This window comes from Somniosus microcephalus, chromosome 3 (assembly GCF_052327205.1).
Source record: "Somniosus microcephalus isolate GS21.2 chromosome 3, FLI_Smic_1.0, whole genome shotgun sequence".
Taxonomy (NCBI): Eukaryota; Metazoa; Chordata; class Chondrichthyes; order Squaliformes; family Somniosidae; genus Somniosus; species Somniosus microcephalus.
Window position 1 is genome coordinate 311,612,542 of NC_140989.1, and position 20,854 is coordinate 311,633,395.

Here is a 20,854-nt window from a genome sequence, read left to right on the forward strand (position 1 = left end):
ATATGTAGGGAATCATGCGAGAGCCTTGGTGCAGCTGTCTACCTTAGTGCAGTGCATTGAGGTGCTGCAAACACTGACAGCACAACTGTCAAAATGAATGTGGGCATGGTCCCTTTAAGGAAACCGGCGGATGGCGCGTAATCAAATGACGTCACAAGACCCGCTTCCGTTTAATTAGCCGGGAAACGCGCAGGACGGGCTTAACAAACCCAATCTACGTAAAATCACTTGGAGAGCGCGGGCTGGAGCCAGGAGCGGGACTCGCCAACCACCTCGCCCGCCGCAATCCCACCTCCACTGGCGAAATCGCAGCCATAGAATCATAGAATGGTTACAGCGCAGAAGGAGGCCATTCGGCCCGTCAAGCCCATGCCGGCTCTCTGCAAGAGCACCTCAGCTAGTCTCACTCCCCCGCCCTTTCCCTACAGGCCTACACATTTTTTTCCCTCAGGTACTTGTCCAATTCCCTTTTGAAAGCCACGATTGAGTCTGCCTCCGCCACCCTTTCAGGCAGTACATTCCAGATCCTAACCACTTGCTGCATAAAAAGGTTTTTCCTCATGTCGCCTTTGGTTCTTTTGCCAATCACCTTAAACCTGTGTCCTCTGGTTCTCGACACCTGCCAATGGGAACATCTTCACTCTATCTACTCTGTCTAGACCCATCATGATTTTGAACACCTCTATCAAATCTCCTCTCAACCTTCTCTGCTGTAAGGAGAGCAACCCCAGCTTCTCTAGTCTACCCGCATAACTGGAGCCCCTCATCCCTGGAAATCATTCTCGTAACTGCGCCCCCTCCAAGGCCTTCACATACTTCCTAAAGTGCGGGGCACAGAATTGGATACAATACTCCAGTTGAGGCCGAACCAGTGTTTTATAAAGGTTCATCATAACTTCCTTGCTTTTGTACTCTATACCTCTGTTTAAGAAGCCCAGTATCCCGTAAGTCAACCTTCTCAACCTGCCCTGCCACCTTCCAACGATTTGTGCACATATACCCCCAGGTCTCTCTGTTCATGCGCCCCCTTTAGGATATTGGTTATTTGAACGAGATATCAGAGGGCATTTTAAAACTCACTACTGCCTTGTTGTACAATCCAGTTTGCTCATCATTACATATTATACATATTAGGAAATGTAAATAAAATCATCAGGCAGCCTGTAGCATAAAAAGTTATCTGTACAACTCATTTGCAACTTACAACAGCAAATTCATCGCGATCTAATAATCCATCACGATCAGTATCACTCAGGTCCCAGACCTAAAAGGTAATTAAAGTAGAAAGTTAAGGATTGAACCCATTCAATACTGAACATTCTTTCTAACTCAAATCATCTAGGGCCGGAATTTGCCGTTTGCGGCGAACAAATGGTGCCAGCCGTTTATTACATTTGTCCAGACTTTCTATGGGATTTTACACTGGAACGTACTGTAATTAGAAAGCCATTTTGGCACAGTGCCCTCTACAGGGGATCTGGGACCTGTGTGAACAGGGCAAGCAACTGTGTATCTCCTTAACTAATCAGATTGAAGAATTGTTACTAAGCAGTGCAGAGTCTGAACCAGGAAGTGTCAGTTAGAATAGTTAATTCAGTGTCTAATTCTGCCCCAATATCTTATGTGGCTATCTCCTTATGTGGTGTTAAATGTTGTTTTATAACACTCCCGTGAAGCACCGTGTGACATTTTACTATGTTAAAGGTGCTATATAAATAAAAGTTGTTGTTGTTGTCAAATCAGGTACAAAAAGCAAAATAGAGAGGTAAAGAAAGATGGGGTTAAGAGGGATTTAAAAAATGAAAAAGTAAAAAAGTTATTTAATATAAAAAAAATGTTTTTTTAAACTCTCAATAATTAAAATCTGAAGGGTTATAACTTATAAAAGTTAATTTTCAGTGCCAGAGAAGTTGTTTGGCAGTAATTAAAATGTATCTCGCCATTAAAAATTTACTTTCACTAGAATGGACAAGCCCTAACTATTTCTCGCACGTTTAGTGGGTATATATCATGCAAGTACAGCCGTTCCATGTATTTCAATGCCGAATCTCTCGGTATGATATTTTTATAGCGCAGCTTCTGGAGGAGCAGGGCAAATCAGACAACAACTTCCCGATTTCCGCACTTACTGCGCATGTGCAGTCGGCGGAAGTTGCTGTCCAATTTACTCTTTAATAGTGGTGAGTGCTTTTAGCCTCACCTTTACTTGTACAGCAAAACATGGCCCGTAATGTTTGCAAGCATTAGTGAACGTGGATCTCAAATGTTAAATATTGTAAAGCAAGAAAAATACTCAATATAGTCTCAGAATAAACTATACATTCTATACAACTATACAATACTGTGGAGGAGGAATTACTGGAGTGTATACGAGATGGTTTCCTGGACCAATATGTCGAGGAACCAACTAGAGATCAGGCCATCTTAGACTGGGTATTATGTAATGAGAAAGGATTCATTAGCAATCTTGTTGTGCGAGGCCCCTTGGGTCGGAGCGATCATAATATGATAGAATTCTTCATTAAGATGGAGAGTGAAGTAGTTGACTCAGAGACTAGGGTCCTGAATTTAAATAAAGGAAACTACGATGGTATGAGGCGCGAGTTGGGTAGGATTGATTGGGGAATGTTACTCAAAGGGTTGACGGTGGATAGGCAATGGCAAACATTCAAAGATCGCATGGATGAACTACAGAATTTGTTCATCCCTGTATGGCATAAAAATAAAACAAAAAAGGTGACTCAACCGTGGCTAACAAGGGAAATTAGGCACAGCATAAGATCCAAGGAGAAGACATATAAATTGGCCAGAAAAAGCAGTAAACCCAAGGACTGGGAGCAGTTTAGGATTCAGCAAAGGAGGACAAAGGGATTAATTCAGAGGAGGAAAATAGAGTATGAGAGTAAGCTTGCAGGGAATATAAAAACTGACTGTAAAAGCTTCTATAGATATGTGAAGAGAAAAAGATTGGTGAAGTCAAGCGTAGGTCCCTTGCAGTCAGAATCAGGGGAATTTATAATGGGGAACAAAGAAATGGCAGACCAATTAAATACATACTTTGGTTCTGTCTTCACAAAGGAGGACACAAATAACCTCCCAGAGATGTCGGGGAACATAGGGTCTAATGAGAGGGAGGAACTGAAAGAAATCAGTATTTGTAGGGAAATGGTGTTAGGGAAATTGACGGGATTGAAGGCCGGTAAATCCCCAGGGCCTGATAATCTACATCCTAGGGTACTTAAGGAAATGGCCCTAGAAATAGTAGATGCATTGCTGGTCATCTTCCAAAATTCTATAGACTCTGGAACAGTTCCCATGGATTGGAGGGTAGCTAATGTTACCCCACTATTCAAAAAAGGTGGTAGAGAGAAAACAGGGGAATTATAGATCGGTAAGCCTGACATCGGTAGTGGGGAAAATGCTAGAGTCCATTATAAAAGATGGAATAGCAGAGCACTTGAAAAACAGTGACAGGATCGGACAAAGTCAACATGGATTTACAAAAGGTAAATCGTGCTGGACTAATCTACTGGAATTTTTTGAGGATGTAACTGGCAGAATAGATAAGGGAGAACCAGTGGCTGTGGTGTATTTGGACTTTCAGAAGGCTTTCGATAAGGTCCCACATAAGAGATTAGCGTGTAAAGTTAAGGCACATGGGATTGGGGGCAAGGTACTGACTTGGATAAAGAACTGGTTGGCAGACAGGAAGCAAAGAGTTGGAATAAATGGCTCTTTTTCCGAGTGGCAGGCAGTGACTAGTGGGGTACCTCAGGGATCGGTCCTAGGAACCCAGCTATTCACTCTAGACGAGGGAACTAGATGTAATATCTCCAAGTTTGCAGACGACACAAAGCTGGGTGGGCGTGTGTGCTGTGAGGAGGATGCCGAGAAACTCCAGTATGATTTGGACAGGTTGGGTGCAGTATAATGTGGATAAATGCGAGGTTATCCACTTTGGTGGCAAAAACAGGAAGGCAGATTATTATCTGAACGGCAATAGATTGGGAGAAGGGGAAGTGCAACGAGACCTGAGTGTCCTTGTGCACCAGTCGCTGAAGGTAAGCATGCAGGTGCAGCAGGCAGTTAAGAAGGCAAATGGTATGTTGGCCTTCATAGCGAGAGGGTTTGAGTACAAGAACAAGGATGTCTTTCTGCAGTTGTACAGGGCCTTGGTGAGACCACACCTTGAGTATTGTGTGCAGTTTTGATCGCCTTATCTGAGGAAGGATGTTCTTGCCATGGAGGGAGTGCAGCGAAGATTCACCAGACTGATACCTGGGATGGCAGGAATGACGTATGAGGAGAGATTGGGTCGATTGGGCTTATACTCGCTGGAGTTTAGATGAGAGGGGATCTCATTGAAACTTATAAAATTCTAACAGGACTAGACAGACTGGATGCAGGAAGGATGTTCCCGATGGCGGGAGAGTCCAGAACCAGGGGTCGCAGTCTAAGGATAAGGAGTAAGCCATTTAGGACAGAGATGAGGAGGAATTTCTTCACCCAGAGAGTGGTGAACCTGTGGAATTCTCTGCCACAGAGGGCGGTGGAGGCCAGTTCATTAAATATATTCAAGAAAGAGTTGGATATATTTCTTAAGGCTAAAGGGATCAAGGGATATGGGGAGAAGGCAGGGACAGGGTACTGAAATTGGATGATCAGCCATGATCTCATTGAATGGCGGAGCAGGCTCGAGGGGCCGAATGGCCTACTCCTGCTCCTATCTTCTATGTTTCTATGTTTCTAGCATCATTACACATCTTAATTTTGGGACAAAACCATTCCCAAGGTCCTTTAAAGAAATCATTACACATTATTGCAGACTCACAGAAAGATTAAAGCCAAGTCCAAATTCCAGACTGTGTAACTAATACACAGCAGCAAGGTCCAAGTTATTTTTAAATGCATATAAATATAGTAAAATGCCAATACAAAACACACATTGTAACATGGTTTAAGGAATCGACTTAAGACGTTTTTAATTAGATAACCATACCTCTTGGTCATTATGTTGGTTTTCTCAATCTGTTTCTAAGGCTGCAGTTATACTGCAGCTACTAGACTCAGATCACTATGTGCTGTGAGATACACAACAATTTTAAAGGGGGTGCAAGAGAGGCCTGGGGGAGTTTGTGCACAAATCTTTGAAGGTGCAGGACAGGTTAACAAAGCATTTAGGATCCTGGGCTTTATAAATAGAGGCATAGAGTACAAAAGCCAGGGAGTTATGCTAAACCTATATAAAACACTATTTCGGCCACAGCTGGAGTATTTTTTCCAACCCTGGGCACCACACTTTAGGAAGGACGTGAAAGCTTTGGAGAGGGCACAGAAGAGATTTACTAAAATGGTTCCAGGGATGAGGGATTACAGTTACGTGGATAGATTGGAGAGGCTGGGGTTGTTCTCCTCAGAGCAGAGAAGGCTAAGAGGAGATTTGATAGAGGTGTTCAAAAGGGTTTAAGATAGAGTAAATAAAGAGAAACTGTTTCCAATGGCTGAAGGGTCGATAACCAGAGGGCACAGATTTGAGGTGATTGGCAAAGGAAACAGAGGCGACATGAGTAAAAACTTTTTTACCCAACGAGTGTTCAGGATTTGGAATACACTGCCTGATTGGGTGGTGGATACAGATTCAATAGTAGCCTTCAAAAAGGAATTGGATAAATACTTGGAGAAAAAATTACAGGGATACGGGGAAAAAGCAAGGGAGTGGGACTAACTGGATTGCTCTTCGAAAGAGCCAGCGCAGACTCAATAGGCCGAATGGCCTCCTTCTGTGCTGTACTATTCTATGATTCTACAGTAACAAATAGCATACATCCTGCATTCCCTTGAGTATTACATAGTGTACATTTTTCCAAGTATAATTTTATTCTTACCCTTCCCAGGACATCCACAGGTAACTTAGAGTTGAGAAGCACAGGTTTCACTTTATCACCGGACAGAAAACCATTCACAGGAATAAGGCTGTCAAAAATTATATCATACTTCGCCTTTTCTTCCAACTGCAATTCATATATTAATACAGATGTACGTTAATGACCTTAAACCAGGAATTCTTGCAAATTGCTTTACAAATGTTAATTTACACATTCATATTCTCAACTAAAATTATTTCCAATCTTATGATTGAAGTCCTTTAAAAGAAAACAATTTAATTGGAAAATGTTCAAGAGTTTACTGGCTGGTTTACAAGTTTCTAGCGATTAAGAATGGAATATTGATGGACTTCCCAGGAAAAAAAGTTTATAAACCTAATCAATGAGTTGTCATTTAAGTAATATATACATTAATGCATGCAGTATTTACATTTTTTTAAATTGTTTTTTTAAAAGATCATTTGTCAAACCAAATCCCACTTTCAGTCACAGATCTTTTATTGGATAGTTAAAAATCTCAAAAGGAGCCCAAGTTAAAACTCAACATTTAAAATGTTGTACCTTCACAGCCCAGGGAACATCAACAGGTGCAGATCCACTAGCCGGCAATGGACTGTTTCTATCATTCTAAGAAAAGTGACAACAATATTCATAAATAAGAATTGCAGTGATCTTAGTAGAACAAAAGTCAAGTGAATGATTTCCTAATTTGGTTCTTCAAAAATAAACTAATCACATGACTCTCTAGCTTTAGTTCCTTAATGCATAATTAGTTTAGAAGTTTGAAGAGAGAGCAAAAATCATGGTGATTTGGAAAAAAAATGCATGTATTTCAAATGTTCTACAAAAAAAGTTGTAATTCAAACAAAATTAATAAACAAGAGTCTTTTCACATGCCTGCCATTCACCCTCAGCGACTAGTACCAGATTAAAAAGAATAAGCCATCTAATAAATATATTGGAATCGTCTAGAGGGGTGCTACAAAGAAACCTGATAATACAGTAGCCAGAGATGCACATCAGTATTTGGTATATCATCAATAAATCAACTGGGATTTTGCTTTGTAAAAAAATTAAATTGCATATATAGTGTGTTCCTCTTAAAGGTTAAGTAGTAGTTATACAGGTTAAGTCCCATGGTGAAAATGCTTAACCACAGAGCACCGCCCAGGTCTAAATATTTTTTGACAGCATTCATCATCATCATTTACATGCCTCTTCCATGAACTCTCAACATTAATTTTGACGATTCTGTGCTGGGATGGAGGCAGCCACTGTACAGACTGGGATCTCCTTTGTCGCATTGCAGAGACTGGTCACGGCAGTTTCAGCTCCACTGCTGAAACTATCTGCTGTGAATTAAGCAATACTTGGCACATACTTGAAAGGGTGAGGGGGAAGAGAAAATTAAATCTCCCTAGTAAATGGCCTTGAGGGATTTCCTACAATTTTCCATATCATTCTCATTTGTACATTTTTTTTATTGGTAAATTGGATTACAGAATGAAACAGTTCTTCCCTCTTGGAACCAAATGTTAACATTCAGCAATCACAGGGTAAATGCAGATTTAAGTTCTTGCTACACTGCCAAAAGTGTGTTTGGACATTAATATATAAAATGTGCCAGAGAGACACTTCCACCCCAGTCATCCAGAAGGTCTCATTGATTCTGAAAAAATTTGTAACAATAGTGGCCAATTTTTTTTGCTGTGGAACTTATCCCCACTGGGAACAGGATTGACACTTTCAAACCTAATTTTATGTAGGAAAGGAAAGAGAGACAAAGAAAAAGAAGGGAGACAGAGGGAGTGCAGGAAGATGGAAATAAATATATCGCAGGAGGAGAGAGAGAGAACCCAACAACAGTGGGGGCGAAAGACATCACACACACACACACACACACACACACACACACACACACACTTTTTGGGGGGAGGGAAAAGGAGAGCCATTGGGGGGAGGGGGGGGGAAAAGAGAGCCGTGGGGGGGGAGAGAAAGAGAGCCATGGCGGGGGGGCAGGGGAGAGAGAGTGACGAGGGGGGAGACAAAGGGGAAGAGAGAGTAATGAGGAAGGAGGATTAGAGACGACAAGGGGTTGGGGAGGGGAGAGAGACAATGGCGGGGCGAAGACAAAAAGGGGGAGAGTACGTCCGAGGGGGAGAATGAGGTTTGGAGAAAGAGAAGAGAGAGAGAGAAAAAGACAAAGAAAAAAAATGAAATGTTCATTACATCAGTCTGGGCCAAGTTTAAATGCAGGACCCAGATATCAGAAGAAATCTACTGTATTACACTCCCCCATTCATAGGGTTTACTGAAAACATGCAAATTCCAGACTGAGTTCCCAAACAGCAGCCAAAAGGTCAAAATTCTGCTGCCATTTCACTTACAAAGAATAATAAATTAATTTACTTACAAATTTTGGTGCTGGGACTGCAAGGTTTAAACTGTTCAGAGAGACCTCAAGTCCATTTTGTGCACATCCTACAAGCCTTAAGGCAACAAAAAATTCCTAAAGGAAGTAAAATGAACAATGAACAGCAGTTAATTTGCAACAGTTCTAAAAATACAAAATACTGTACAGTACTAAGTAAATTCAGCAGCTGTCGCAATTTTTCTGAATTTAACATTTAAAAAAATTACCTGTTTGTTTAAAAAGCCCTTTGCATCCGCATCAGCTAAATCCCATATCTGAAATAAATGCATTTGACAGATTAAAAACATTGTGCATCTTACTAGGATCTTTTAAATGTTACTACATACTACTGATTAGTAGTCACAAGTACTATAACAGCATTCGGCAACCTTTGGAAAACTACAGCCAAGTTCAGAAAAATAAGGTTCAGTCACTGAATTTTACCAAGACATGTTATCAGAGGTGTCCTAAAACTAAACAAACTCTGGGCCATGCTATTCTTATTGCCTTTATCTTTAAGATCTACATTAGTCATCTGTATAAATCTACAACCAGAATAATACAGCAAAAGGGTGGGGTACCTTCAGGAGGATTATGAAAGGACAGTTACATTGACAGTTTAAAAAAGTATAATGGGTCGCTATTGCAATTTGAGGGGAAAATTCACGTGAATGTCCATGGTTCCATACAATATTTATGCAGTCCTCTTAACCCATATTTTTATTCTTTTGAAAAGTACAGCATCAAAATGTAAAACTGGAGAGAGAATACAGGAAGATCTGAGGCAATAATTATCCTTTGAATGGGGTAAAGCTCAGTGATGTGAAAGAGCAGTGGGGGTTGGTGTTCAGGTTCACAACATATTAAAAGCAACAAGTCAAGTGGAAGACAACAAGAAAAGCAGATTGTCAACTTTAAAGCAATTACAATCGGTTGAATGGAGGTAGAGCAGGTAGAAGAGTATTAAATAAGTCTGAATAAAAATAGGGCAGTGACAAACAGGGAACGAGAGAGATTTGGAGGGAAAAAGGGCAAACAGCATTTTTTTTTTTTTATAAAAAGGGTTATTACATTAATACAATTATGTACTACTGGCTGGAGTACCCGGCGTTGCCGAGGGAACTGAAGAACCCTCTGCCATGTTTATAAAACTGTTTATAAACCTGTTGGGATTGAAGAACTCTTCCTAAGCACCCAGGAGGTGGTTCTTTAACTTCGTTTTTTGTTAATGGGGATCGCCAGTAGCCATATACTCCAGGTTTTACAGATTTGGAGGGAAAAAGGGCAAACAGCATTTTTTTAAAGGGTTATTACATTAATACAATTATGTACTATAATGAATACTTTACTTGTTGCAGTACTATAGGACATACAGACTGTGAAATTCATGCATCAATGATTTAAGTTCAGCACAGGAAGCAGAAAGTACACATGATTACGAAAAGAAAGCAGTACCTTTCCAAGCACCAGGTCAGATAGGCCAGACCTTTTTAAAAATGAGGCAGCTTCAGCTGCTCCAACTCTCCCACCATTGGCTGCATCAATCTGTAGAAATGAAAGACAAGATATTATTGGAAGTCTTAAGCATGAAATTGATCTGATCTATTCCACAAGCATTTTAAAAACAAAATTTCCTGTGGAGACCATCTGGTGGCAGGGCACATTGGTGTACTAACTAATCACCTTGTGATTCTCCATATGGAGAGCTCCTGAACTTGGCCAGGGCTTTGGGAAGAAGCACCAAAATGAGGCTGGGCACTCGTCTCCAGTCAATAAACTGAAAGAAAACTGAAAAATAAAATTCATAAAGGTGAGCCACCCCAGCCCACTCTCATCCACTGCCAGTAGAGTTGCAGAATAGCTACAGCCTTGGAGTAAGTCACCTATCGACCCTTTCAATCATATAATGAGGCTAGGAAGGGAAGGAGAAAACAAAAACTGGCAGGGAAAGGAAAGAAAAAGGTCCTTTTGATCATAACAAAATACACATGGTTTCATTTATCTGCAAATGTTAGCGAAGGAGACTGCACCATCGTAGGAAGCCAACAGTTTACTAATACCCAACGCTACTATTGGCCAGCTGCTCCTGTAAAATAAATGCCAACTGAAACACATCATTCAAAAGTAATTTAAAGGAAAAACTTAGAAATCATAAACAAAAAGGGCTTTCTTGTTTCTTACATGAGACTACCCAAACTACACGGTGTACAGATAAATGTCAACTTCTTACCCAGAAGTCATCCATTATTAGGAAGATTGGTGAGGATTTATGACAAAATCTTTGTCTGTCTGTGCAGTTTCAAATCCATAATGGAGACCCCCAACTAATCTCTCACCAAAATGAATGGAATTCAAATGAGACATTCGAACAGAAACAAAAGAAAAGCTCAATACGAAGTACAGGTAGACTATCCTTTATCCGAAAACCTCGGGACCAGCCGTGTTTCGGTTTTCGGAGAATTTCAGATTTCGGAAGGTGGGTCGGCGGGGGTCCGCGGGGGGAGGTCAGCGGGGGGTCGTGCACACGACTTACACTGACGCTCAGCGTAAGTCGGCGGGGGTCCGCGGGGGGGGGGGTCGGGGCCGGCGGGGGGGGGGGGGGTCGGGGCCGGCGGGGGGGGGGGGGGGGGTCGGCGGGGGTCGGGGCCGGCGGGGGGTCGTGCGCACGACTTACGCTGACGCGCAGCGTAAGTCGGTGGGGGTCGTGCGCACGACTTACCCTTTATCCGAACTTCCGAAACCGAAACCCTCTAAAAACCGAAGGTTTTTTCGTTCAGCGTAAGCCGTGCGCACGACTTACGCTGAACGAAAAAACCTTCGGTTTTTAGAGGGTTTCGGTTTTCGGAAGTTCAGATAAAGGGTAGTCTACCTGTAGTAACTAGAAACGGGGCAGAAAATAGAGAAAGTATTGCGGAGATCATCCAATAAGCAATCAAAATAGTGTAAAGAATTACACAGAAGTCATTGTAAACTAAAAACAAATATTTTCAAATTATGACTCCATCATAAATATGCTTTAAGCATTTTTCTTGGGGAAAAGGGGTGCAGAAATTAGTTTACATCATTTTTAGTGCTTGCAAATACTATTTTAAATTATTTTTGTGCCAGATAAATGGTACAGTTCAATGCATCAGCACTCCAATATTGCACCCAAGCAGCCATCCTTTATTTGCAAACCTAGAGAGTGTATATTCCAAGGATATTTGACTGGGGGAGGCCTCACACCCAAGCCGAATCCTCTGTACTCACCCAATGTCTACATGTACACACACTTTCCAAGAGAAGTCACTGACAATGATTAAGATTGGGAACCTTAACTGAATTTGTTTGCTCCCCCTCACTCGGGCTATTCTAAGGCATCGAGGCCCATTGTGGTGTGCATCCAGGTGTTCTGACTGACATCCAGTAACTTAGAAAAGACCAAGAAGTAAACCTGGATTTTCTTGGTCTGTATGACTCAGTAACCATACCAGGTTGGGTGAGCCAACGAGGAGCCGTTATTAGCCAAATAAATGAACCAGAGACAAGAGGTTGCTGTCCATATACAGAAGATTTACAAGCGCACAGTTGAATGTACCATCCATTTCAAAGTAGCTAACTTTAGAATGAAATTCAAAGAAAATCATTTAAATTTGGTGGCAATCCCAAAAATATTTATGTACAAGAAACAATTCTTTCCTTACAGGTTGACAAATGGTTACTGGGTGATTACAAGCATGGCCTTTTTCTCTCCAAAAGGAACCATGGATTTGAGAAGGAAAAACATGTGATCTAGTTAAAATCAAGAAGTTAGTGCTTAGTGTGACAAGTAGTTCCAAAAGATGAATTATTTTCTTTGTAATAATTGGAGGATTACAGTACAGGTAAAATAAAAAAATAAACTGTTGACCTGGTTTAACCTGCTATGAATACTAAGGAAAATACATTTTGTGTGTTAGCTATAGAACAGTTGAATAGATCTCTGCAAGAGAACTGATGGGGTCAGTGAATATCTGGATGGTTTCTGGCTTTTGATTTTTACTTTTAATAATTTTTCATTTGCACTAAATTTGGGACTTTCATTCTTCACCCCCCCCCCCCCCCCCCCCACTGCCCGCCAAGTGAAAACCTCAGCAAAATCAGTCAAAAACAGCAAACCCTGTGTGTCAACTTCAAACGTACAGCCTGGGGACCAAGCATTTAAATAAGGAGCCGAGAGTTAGGGATGGGTGAGCTCAAATTCGATTGGAGTTCAGTGCTCTAATTTTTTCCTGCTGATCCTTCACAACAAAATTAAAAGTTTATGATAAGAATATAATAATCAAACCTTGCACGCAGAAATTTAGTTGCCGATTTCAATTTTTCTCAAATGATTTAAAATCGGGTGTAATCAGGTTAACCTAAAAAAAACGCAAACCCTAAATATCTGATCATTTGTGTACCCAATATAAACAAAGCCCTAAGAATGCATAGGAATCCTGGCGAGATGGGATGTAACCCCAAACGTTACCGCACAAATGAGAAGTGAAACCTAACTGGTAAAGCTGTACAAACAGAACAGAGGAGTTTTACTCCATATACTTTCGTATTTTAACTAGATTTAAAACTTATAACTCCGTGAGTTTATCTACCAAGAAACTGGGCCATATCTCAGCTCTGTGCTCAGGTATTTAACATCAGCCAAGGCAACAGTAAGGTTGTTACAATTAGCCTCAGTGCCCCTAGGATAAGGAGTAGAAAATTGTCCAGTATTCTGGTTGCTGATTGCTGCTGAATTGTGCATGGGAGCTGTGCATGACAACTGTGCATGACAACAAGATCAAGCATCCTGCAGTCAAATAGCCTGTTGATACTCAAGCATCATGGCTCACAAGAATAATGGGCAATTGGGTTTGTACTGGATAATGCCCGGTACCCATGGAAACATATCCAGGCAAAGAATCAACACATTCTAGAGAGGAGCTGGTAAATTGATAAAACTAAATTTAAAACAGTGTAAAGTCCCTACACACTCCAATTTCTTTAGATACAATCCAAGTATTCAATTGCAGAAAGAAAAATCAATGGTGACATTACCATTAGTTCTACAATAATAGTGGAAATGGCAGAAAGTGTAGTGCTATACAAGGGAAATCTGTTCTAACAATTCATAAAAGAACAGTATCTAACTGCTCCCTCCATGCTGCCCCCCCCTTCAAAATCTGGAAGATAACCGCCACATGCAAATTAATAGGTTGAGTAAGCATGTGAGAACTCAAGTGTACAATTTCATTATGATTAAAATTAGATGTGATGAGCATCAAGCTTGGGTATTAAGGGACATCAACAGTCAAAATAACAGAAGGTAAGGGTAAAGCAAACAAATGTGACTGGGTTTTCCTTCAATGTATCTATGCATACAGAAGGAAGTGCAGCAGATAATCAAATACTTACTACAAGTTCAGAGGTGGTTATTTGATTAAGACGACAATGGCAAATTCACAGCCAGCAGTAGGCAGGTCACCAGAATAATGAGTATCAAAGATCTCAAATACATCACCAACATATAATAAAAAAATTCCAGATTTTTAATAAGGGCTTCACACTGAAGTTGCTTACCTGATTACTTTTTGTCTCTTGTTTACCCTCTCAATTATTACAGGCATTTAATAGAGAAAGATTAATCATATCTAAAATCAATATAACCTTCTTGTGGGGAGTTTCCATTGTGAAGAACACATAGGACAAAGTTGTTGTGGCATTTAAGCTGAGAGAGATAGATCATTCATCAAAAATGGATAGCATAGAAACATAGAAGATAGGAGCAGGAGTAGGCCATTCGGCCCCTCGAGCCTGCTCCGCCATTTAATGATCATGGCTGATCATCCAAATTCAGTACCCTGTCCCTGCTTTCTCCCCATATCCCTTGATCCCTTTAGCCTTAAGAAATATATCCAACTCCTTCTTGAATATATTTAATGAATTGGCCTCGACTGCCTTTTGTGGTAGAGAATTCCACAGGTTCACCACTCTCTGGGTGAAGAAATTCCTCCTCATCTCTGTCCTAAATGGCTTACCCCTTATCTTTAGACTGTGACCCCTGATTCTGGACTCCCCTGCCATCGGGAACATCCTTCCTGCATCTAGTCCTGTTAGGATTTTATAAGTTTCAATGAGATCCCCTCTCATTCTTCTAAACTCCAGCGAGTACAAGCCCAATCGACCCAATCTCTCCTCATACGTCATTCCTGCCATCCCAGCTATCAGCCTGGTGAATCTTCGCTGAACTCCTTCCATGGCAAGAACATCCTTCCTCAGATAAGGTGACCAAAACTGCAACCGAATAGCAGAGTTATCCCAAGGGCTATTTGATAAAAGGAGCACCTGATATATGAATTAGCTATCTCAGCTGGGGCAGACGTACCATAGCAGTTTACAGACCAGAAGGGGGCCATTTGACCCAGTGTGTCTGTGCCAGCTCTTCACTAGAGCAATCTAAAACTAATCCCACTGCTCGGTCTCTCCCCATAACTCTGTTGGTCTCTGCCTCAACTACTCTCAAAGTATTTCATGTTCCAACAACTGTCTCCATAAAGAAAGATCACAGTCTAAGGATAAGGGGTAAGCCATTTAGGACAGGGATGAGGAGGAATTTCTTCACCCAGAGAGTGGTGAACCTGTGGAATTCTCTACCACAGAAGGCAGTAGAGGCCAATTCATTAAATATATTCAAGAAGGAGTTGGATATATTTCTTAAGGCTAAAGGGATCAAGGGATATGGGGAGAAAGCAGGGACAGGGTACTGAATTTGGATAATCAGCCATGATCTCATTGAATGGCGGAGCAGGCTCGAGGGACCGAATGGCCTACTCCTGCTCTTATCTTCTATGTTTCTATGTTTCTGTAAATCTCTCCTAAACTTGCTCCTCACTCTCCTAGTGACTGTTTTAAATTGATGGCCCCTCCTTTCAACTCCCCAACCAGACAAAATAGTCTTTCCTTTTTCACTCGATCACAATACTTCATAATTTTAAAAATCATTCTTAAATCTCCTCTTAGCCTTCTCTGCTCCAACGAAAATGTTCCCAGTATCTCATAGCTCTCCTCATAACAAGTTTCCAACCGCTGGCATCACCTGGTGAATCTATGCTGTGCAGTAGAGACACTTCAATTGACCTTAGCACTCCTTAGGAGGTAAAAAGTAGTCAGCCAGATTTTCCATTCATTACTGCTATCCATTGACCCCTGCTAGAAAGTGCATGTGTGTGGCTATGTAGCGAGGACAGGGCTGGACCCCGCTGTGATGTTTTCCATGGTTGAATAGTCTGCTGCTATTCACAGTCTAGACTCGTGTATGATATAGTCATTTGGGCAAGGTACCAAAAGAAACAGCAACTGTGAAAATGTACCACAGCTTGAATTAGCACCTACAGACGAGAGAAAATTGAGAGAAAAACAAACATAAAAAGGGAAGGACTGTGTAGATCTCTGAACCAATCTAACTGTATGAAGAATGTGGTTTTTAAGCAATCAATGCTACAATAAGTTTGAAACCCATTACTAAAATTATGGTTCAATGTACACATTAGAGTAAAAAGATTTTTTTTTAAAGTTTTCAAATGTTTATTGTAACATCATTTGTTAAAAAAGGCTACGCAATTGAATTTGTTCTAAGATTTGCAAGGGTTATTGTCACATGCACAGAGCACGAAGTAAAGCTCAATTTACCTGACGATAATACTTTTCATATACAGGATTTCCACTTGAAAGCTGTAAAGGAAAAAAATGCAGTAAGTATTCTGATCTTGTTACAAAAGATAAACACACAGCATATGATAATCAACACTAACATTTTCAGAAATACTGGAGGCAGGTTCTGAAAGAGCTGATACAATCAGTTGTTACTGCCAAAAGTTAGCATTCTTGATTCCTGAAAGATCTGATCTTCCATAAATCGAGACATGCCTACTCAGTAGGGGGAAACCACTGAACTTTCCAAACATTACATACATCAACAGTACAATAGTACAAATTTAATACCAAAAGACAAAGAATTCAACAGGTTCGTCTTTTCTTGCAAACTTCCAGTCCAATTTTCCCTGCCTCGTCCCTCCCATCCTGAAAGTGACAACTTATACTGGATTAGTGCCATTTGCACAAGTGCCCATTTTTCACTAGTGCTGGCAGGCTTTTTAACCTACAGAGATCCATCACAGCTATGCTCAAATCTCTTATAAATGAACAACTGTGGATGCATGCACAAACTTCAAGCAAAGGCCAATGAATACTCACCAGAACCAGTAACTCTGATGTAGGGATACCAAGGCCAAATGTATGCCAAAACCATCTGTCCAGCCAAGATTCCCCAACTCAATGCAGGCCAGAAATGGAACCCTCCAGTCAGAAATGGTTCCGACTAAAGGTCGCAAGAACTGAAGCGTTAATCCTACTTCCCTCTCTCTGCAGTTGCTGTCTGACCTGCTGACGGTTCCCAGCATTTTATGCTTCTATTTCAGATTTCCAGCATCTGCAGTATTTTGCATCACTGACCTTAGTTAGCCACTCTGTCATTAACACTCTGCTGACTCAAAACTACTCTCAATCATAGAATCATACAGCACAAAAGGTGGTCATTTGGTCGATCACGCCTGTGCCAACTCTTTAAGAGAGCAATCCAATTCGTCTCACTCCCCCCGCTGTTTCCCCATGGACCTGATTAGGAGTTCTGCATGCAATCAATAAACATTTCAATTTGAAATTTTTGCGGTCTTCCACTATAATTACAGAATTTCAAGCATTTTTGAAACTGGTATTATCATGGGAATGCCCTCCCCTTTGGAACTGGAGTCACTTACACAGGATGCAGCTTTGATTGCCTCGGTGGATTTCTTTTCCTTTTCAGTTTTGGAAAACACCAGGAGGATTATATAACTGTTCAATTTATACATCATTTAATGACTTTAATGTGTCATACACGGTAACCTAGAAAACTAGCAAAAGCGGAGACACAGCTTCAAAATAGCTGGCACGAGACCCAAACAGCTGACATCAAAAAAGGCCCCAACATGTGAAAACAAGTAGTTAGAGGTTTTGTAGCTTAATTGGTAGATACACAGAATATTCCATGCTTATACTGGAGGAATACTAAACATAAGAGCATGAAAGCCTGAAGGGGAAAGCTGAAGGTACAAAATTGGTGTACTTTTAGGAAGTCTAATGGCATGCTGTCCTGGAAAAAAAATACGCTCTGGTTAATTTTAAACACCAATATGCTTTGCAATTAATAGGTTTTAAATTCAAAAAATGCAAAACACTGACATTTAGCTTTTCAACAAGCCAACCAGACTGTCACTCACCAAAAGTTACCTCAATAGTCACTCTCCCATATCCAACCCCCACCCCACTGTCCCAGTTCACAAAGGCATTACAACCCTTTTAGACGCAGTTCAAGAAACAATGCGCCCCACCCAACTCTTTCACAGAGACACTCACCTCACCAAACCTCCCCGTTCACATTGGCATTCCTTTCCCTCATCAATTCATCCGTGCACTTTTCCCCATTTCAGGTGTCAGCCTTGGCTCAGAGATAGCACTCTCATCTTTGAGTCAGATGGCAGTGTGGTCAAGCCCCAATCCAGAGATTTTAGCGCATAATCTAGGCTAGCACTTCAGAGGAGTACTGGGGAAGTGCTGCACTGTTGGCAGTGCTGTCTTTCAGATGAGACATTTTACTCTCAGGTGGACATAAAAGATCCATGGCACTATTCGAAGAGGAGCAGGGGAGTTCTCCTGGTGTCCTGGCCAACATTTATCCCTCAACCAACATCTAAAACAAGTATTGGCCTCCTCTCCCTCACCCACCATGTATTATGCCCCCTCCCCTCTCACTACCATGCACTTTGTCCCATCCCCTCATATTCTCTTCTTTCCCTTTCCTTGCCTCAGCCTTATTTCCCGCCCAGTTAACCCCCAAACAGCCCTCCCACCCCTGCCCATTCTCACTCATGTTCAGTGGCTAATGCACAGGAAAGTCCCCACTCCCCATCTTTGGACATTCCCAGCGCAAATGGCCCTGATTAACAACTGTTCTCATGAGAGTTCACAACTCCAATATACAGAGGCAGCAATCCAGGCCATTCGCGTTGGGCGCCTGCTGAGTGGAACCTATCTAGTGCATTAACCACAGGGCTCATGAGGTGCTTGACAAGAGTGCAAAGGGAGCATGCTTGCACGGATTTGGGTTAGCAAATGCAGATATGCTAACCAGATTCCCAAAACCTTGTCATGCACTAATCGCTGATGGAAGACAAGTATGTGGGTACAGCGATGGGAATTTTGGCCTGAGTTAGAAGAGTACGGGAAGGTTTTGCATTACAATGGACACATGATATACTGCAAAAACTAGCTTTCGCAGCATGCTCTTTCTTTACATATTAAATGAAACTCATGGCAGTTTTATTGTAACAATTATACAGTAATGTAAACTTTCATTTAAACTGTTTTCAGAACCTCATCTTCTAAATTCAATGGATGTTTTCCCTTGCATTGTATATCACATGTCCTGTATATAAATGGGAAGTGCCAGCTCAATTCTAAATTATATGACCCAATTCCACATCTACGGAGTGGTTGAGATAATGACCCGGAATTTGCAGTCAGCAGCGAAGGCGTTTGCTGCTGGCCACAAAGTACACTTTGCACAAGGGTCTCGCAATCCCTGTGTTGAGAACTTCGGGTTTTCCAACCTTCAATTCAAATCAACGAACTGTAGTGGGGATCCCCTTGTGCGAACTGCTGTGATGGCAACGGGCTGTCTAAGCAACCAATCAAAAAGGCAGAATTCTCACAGACAGTGAACAAGGAAGTGAGTAAGCTCTTAAAATTCTAACTTTTAAAAAATGTTAGAGAGCGCAAAAAACAAAGATTGGGGCTCTCACATGGGGAAAAGGAAAACCTAAAATAAAAATGGACAAACATTAAAAAAAACAAATTTTTAATTTGAAAAGTTGCTTAAAAATTTAATTTTTATTAAAATGGACAAACTTCACACTGCACAAAATTAAACTTCATTTTCCAGGCCCTTAACATTTGTTTAGCAGTCAATACGCTGTTAAAACTCCAGTTACACCCAATCCCTTTGGGTCTAACTTTTAGTGGGGAATTTACCAGCGTAATTACTGCGGAAGAGCCAATGTTTTCGTCAGCTGATTACACAGATTGCCGGCTCTGTGGGGGTGTGGGGCACAGCGCAGCCGGTTTTAGAGCAGTCATTGACAGACCGCAACTTCAGGGTTTCTGCAGGCGCCTGCACATGTGCCAAATCCCAAAGTTGCGGTCAGTTTCAAAGGCGGATTGATGGCAAAGAGATGTGGACAAAGTCATCAAAATTAATTGTTTAATTGAGAGATTGACAAAATGGTGACTATAGTGGATGAAGTCAAAACTAATATTTTGTACGGATTTTTTGGAGGGATTGTTGCTAATAGTGGAATTAGGTTGACTAGCAATGAGGGTGTAAAAGGATAATAAAAACAATCTTGGCCCAGGCAGGGTAACCTTCACATTCAATCTAATGCGCCGACTGTCTTCAAAGGTTTCAATAGTATCAGTAGGAGAAACGGACCAAGAGAGACCCAGTGGATGTGGTGTATTTGGACTTTCAAAAGGCTTTAGATAAGGTCCCACATAAGAGATTAGCGTGTAAAGTTAAGGCACATGGGATTGGGGGCAAGGTATGGACTTGGATAGAGAACTGGTTGGCAGACAGAAAGCAGAGAGTTGGAATAAACGGCTCTTTTCCCGAATGGCAAGCAGTGGACTAGTGGGGTACCGCAGGGATCGGTCCTTGGACCCCAGCTATTCACAATATATATTAATGATCTGGACGAGGGAACTAGATGTAATATCTCCAAGTTTGCAGACGACACAAAGCTGGGTGGGCGTGTGTGCTGTGAGGAGGATGCCGAGAAACTCCAGTATGATTTGGACAGGTTGGGTGATTGGGCAACAGAACGTGGATAAATGCGAGGTTATCCACTTTGGTGTCAAAAACAAGGCGGCAGATTATCTGAATGGCAATAGATTGGGAGAAGGGGACGTGCAACGAGACCTGGGCGTCCTTGTGCACCAGTCGCTGAAGGTAAGCATGCAGGTGCAGCAGGCGGTTAAGAAGGCAAATGGTATGTTGGCCTTCGTAGCGAGAGGGTTTGAGTACAGGAACAAGGATGTCTTGCTGCAGTTGTACAGGGCCTTGGTGAGACCAAGTCTTGAGTATTGTGTGCAGTTTTGGTCGCCTTATCTGAGGAAGGATGTTCTTGCCACGGAAGGAGTGCAGCGAAGATTCACCAGGCTGATACCTGGGATGGCAGGAATGACGTATGAGGAGAGATTGGGTCGATTGGGCTTGTACTCGCTGGAGTTTAGAAGAATGAGAGGGGATCTCATTGAAACTTATAAAATTCTGACAGGACTAGACAGACTAGATGCAGGAAGGATGTTCCTGATGGTCGGGGAGTCCAGAACCAGGGGTCACAGTCTAAGGATAAGGGGTAAGCCATTTAGGACAGAGATGAGGAGGAATTTCTTCACCCAGAGAGTG

General features: G+C 41.6%; 1 protein-coding gene across 6 annotated transcripts in view; it reads right to left on the bottom strand.

Moving 5' to 3' along the window:
• The window catches only part of eps15 (epidermal growth factor receptor pathway substrate 15), a 176,742-nt gene that overhangs the window by 133,528 nt on the left and 22,360 nt on the right, over window positions 1-20,854 (bottom strand). For 5 of the 6 annotated variants that reach the window (XM_085982913.1, XM_085982914.1, XM_085982909.1 and 2 more), the window contains exons 2-8: window positions 15,985-16,026; window positions 9,754-9,843; window positions 8,526-8,573; window positions 8,299-8,394; window positions 6,447-6,512; window positions 5,886-6,011; window positions 1,205-1,264 (exon numbers count right to left, since the gene is read on the bottom strand). In XM_085982913.1, coding sequence (XP_085839039.1) covers window positions 1,205-1,264; window positions 5,886-6,011; window positions 6,447-6,512; window positions 8,299-8,394; window positions 8,526-8,573; window positions 9,754-9,843; window positions 15,985-16,026 — 528 coding nt within the window. The remainder of the gene's footprint in view (window positions 1-1,204; window positions 1,265-5,885; window positions 6,012-6,446; window positions 6,513-8,298; window positions 8,395-8,525; window positions 8,574-9,753; window positions 9,844-15,984; window positions 16,027-20,854) is intronic. The other variant, XM_085982911.1, reaches the window with a different exon arrangement.